The sequence below is a fragment of the Branchiostoma belcheri genome, unplaced genomic scaffold, assembly GCF_001625305.1.
Source record: "Branchiostoma belcheri isolate BF01 breed outbred unplaced genomic scaffold, Haploidv18h27 scaffold5, whole genome shotgun sequence".
In the NCBI taxonomy this organism is placed as follows: Eukaryota; Metazoa; Chordata; class Leptocardii; order Amphioxiformes; family Branchiostomatidae; genus Branchiostoma; species Branchiostoma belcheri.
In genome coordinates this window covers 8,152,610-8,155,567 of record NW_017804131.1, presented here as the reverse complement: position 1 = coordinate 8,155,567, position 2,958 = coordinate 8,152,610, and the positions used below count along the sequence as shown (strand labels likewise).

The 2,958-nt window shown below is 46.0% G+C and overlaps 1 protein-coding gene across 1 annotated transcript; it reads right to left on the bottom strand.

Moving 5' to 3' along the window:
• On the bottom strand, window positions 1-2,337 carry LOC109479748 (mucin-2-like). The gene is made up of 4 exons (XM_019781737.1): window positions 2,072-2,337; window positions 1,310-1,613; window positions 960-1,169; window positions 1-734 (listed from the first exon to the last, which is right to left on the bottom strand). The coding sequence occupies exons 2-4, from the start codon at window positions 1,560-1,562 to the stop codon at window positions 1-3; spliced, it is 1,197 nt and encodes a 398-aa protein (XP_019637296.1). The 5' UTR covers window positions 1,563-1,613; window positions 2,072-2,337.
• Between the last annotated feature and the right edge of the window lie 621 nt (window positions 2,338-2,958).

Sequence of the window (2,958 nt, the reverse complement as noted above, 5' to 3'; positions counted from 1 at the left end):
TCAACACGGTCCAGCGGTAGGGTTGGTAGGGTTTGATGGTGTATATACCCATATGTTCCTTGGTTTCTTCATCCGTAAGCTTGGTTGCCTGGGGCTGAATTGAGGTTCCATGTGTGCTCTTTTCTGACGGATGGGGGACACCTGGATGGGGGAGACCTGGATGGGGGACACGTCTGCTACGTCTGGAGGAGGTGGGTATGGTGGTGACAGATGAGGAGATAGGTGTTGCTGAACTAGCGATGACAGGTTGTCAGGTGAGTTCTGGAGCATGGAGAAGTCCGGGGTTGATGTGGTTGAGTGGTGGTTCGGGATGGGGTTGGTCGACCGGTCAGGGGTGGTGCGGTGGAGGTTGGTCGGGATGTCATCGTTGGTCGGCCCGACTGAGTTGGTCAGGCGGTCCGGATCGGTCGAGCGATCGGTCGGGCGGTCGGGATTGGTTGAAAGGTCTGGGATGGCGGGAGTCGGTCGGACGGTCAGGTTGGTCTGGGTCAAACGGGGAACCGGGGTCGGTCGGACGGTCGGGTTGGTCTGGGACGATCGGGGGGCCGGGGTCGGTCGGACGGTCGAGTTGATCGGGGTCGGTTGGACGGTCGAGTTGGTTGGCCCGTCGGGGCTGATCGGGCGGTCGGGGTTGCTCTGGTCGCGATCGGCGTCGGCGCGGTAGTATGTGTCGGGGTCTTCCCCGACATGAAGAAGGATATTCCTAAGGATGCCCTTCAGCGCACCAGTCCAGTCTGTGCACAAAAAATAGACATTAGACAATAGAAGTAGATAGGATTACATAAAACTGTCGCCACTCCGTTTACCATTCAGAAGATGACTAAAAGACTATTTTTCTGGTTTAAGTTAGCAGATTTGTTTTTACTGTAATACAATGTATAAACATGAAATAACAGCAGTTGTATGACTCAAGACTTATTTTATATTAAATAATTTATTTTGGCATGATTTTGCAATACCTGGGAATCCCTTCGGAGGCTTCGATGGTGGCTGCCACGGGACGGTCTCTGGCCAGTAAACCGGCCTTGCCGTCGGATCCCCGTAGTTGGGCGAGGCGTTTCCTGGACTCAACGCCCGGATCCAAGAGGACAAGACTGACCGAACCTCGCCAGCTTTGAGCTGTTCCACGGGGACGGACGGCTTGCAGAGAGTAACACAAGTCAGCATGCCTGTGTTAACATAGAAATGTATCTATTAAGATTAAACTGGACAATAAAGTAAAAAAAAATACGATTTGTGATGGTGATGAAAATGAGGGTCATCGAAACAAAACGTCGGCTCTTCTTAAACAAGTATTATCATATCTTACCAGAGTTCTCTGAGTCCTCCGATCCCTCCCGGTTAGCCATTTGCCACCGGTACATGGCGTTCTCCAGTTGGTCCTGCACGCCCCTCATGACCTCCAGTACTTCGGGAGGCCCACAAAACTTCCAGTTTCTGTCGAAGTCTAGTTGTACCGCAAATGCTGGCAAGCCTTTCCCGATGCTCTTGTCCAGTGATGCACGTATTCCGCTCCAGTGTGAGCGAAACCACCTCCTTTCGTTCGTCTTGCTTGCAGCCATGGTTGTTATAAACAAGAAGTGTCGTCTCCTCTATTATATACACTCAGTGGCCTGACAGTAGCCGAGCGTAGCCATAAGGTATGAATAAAAATTATCACTTGAAAAGGCTGTTTGTACTAGGAGCGGCGCGGGGATGTAAGTTTTACTACTTTTATTGTTGTATTTGAATATGAATTGTGAATTAAAATTGCCGACCTACCTGGCGTGTGTTTGGCATGAGGTATGTATGAATAAAAATTATCACTTGAAAAGGCTGTTTGAACTCGGAGCGGCGTGCGAGCTTTACTACCGTTTTATTGTTGTATTTGAATATGAATTGTGAATTAAAATTGCCGACCTACCTGGCGTGTGTTGTCTGAAAAAAATTGGCATGAGGTATGTAACTGTTATGAATAAAAATTATCACTTAAAAAGGCTGTTTGTACTAGGAGCGGCGCGGGGATGTAAGCTTTACTACCGTTTTATTGTTGTATTTGAATATGAATTGTAAATTAAAATTGCCGACCTACCTGGCGTGTGTCGTCTGGAAAAACATTGTCATGAAGGTGTGAACAGTGAGATTCCAGGTAGTGTATAAATAGGCAGATCACCGTCCACCGTTTAGTCGATTCTTGAGACTATATGCAGTCAACTATGGACAAGCGATCACGCTCCGGAGTGCCGATGACCCCAGCTCAGCTCCGCCGTCTAGCTCGTGCAGAGACCAAGGCTACCGGAGTGGACAACATCACTTCCAAGGTTCAAACTTTGGATCTGAAGAGTGACTCGGCTCCTTCGGCAATGTAAGTACTTATAAAGAATCCTTTTCAGCGGCACTTCCTGTCAAAACCGTTTACACTCCCTTTATGGAACTTTGTAGGAAATAGTTGTCTGTTAGCTGACACAACATTTGGTTTTAGAAAGAAATGCCGAACCTCTGACAATGTTTTTATTCTTATAGCTTTAATTGAACCTATAAAAAATAATAATATATATATATTATTTCTATATATATTATTAAAGTTCTGTTTGGCAAGTAGGAGCTATAAAGGTTTTATTAACGTAAAAGTCACTTTGTTTTTTGTTTCGTTCCATATGAATTTGAAAATTGAAGCTGACAGATGGGTGACGGCGCGTCTGTAAAATCTGTGGCGAACCCTTTCAGGGTGCTCCGTAGCATAAAAAAGGAGTACAGAGATTCTTTTGTACTGTAGACCCCATTGATTATTAAAAAAGTAAAGAATACACATGTCTATTTTTCTAGGACAATGTACCTATGACGAAGACATGGAATCTCCGACCTCTAGTTTGGACATAAAGTGAATTACAGTATATATTAACGTTGGTTAACTTTGCTATCAAAAAGTTGTACTGAAAGTGGAATTTTTTTCCAGAACTGTGTGCTTGGGTCAGGCCG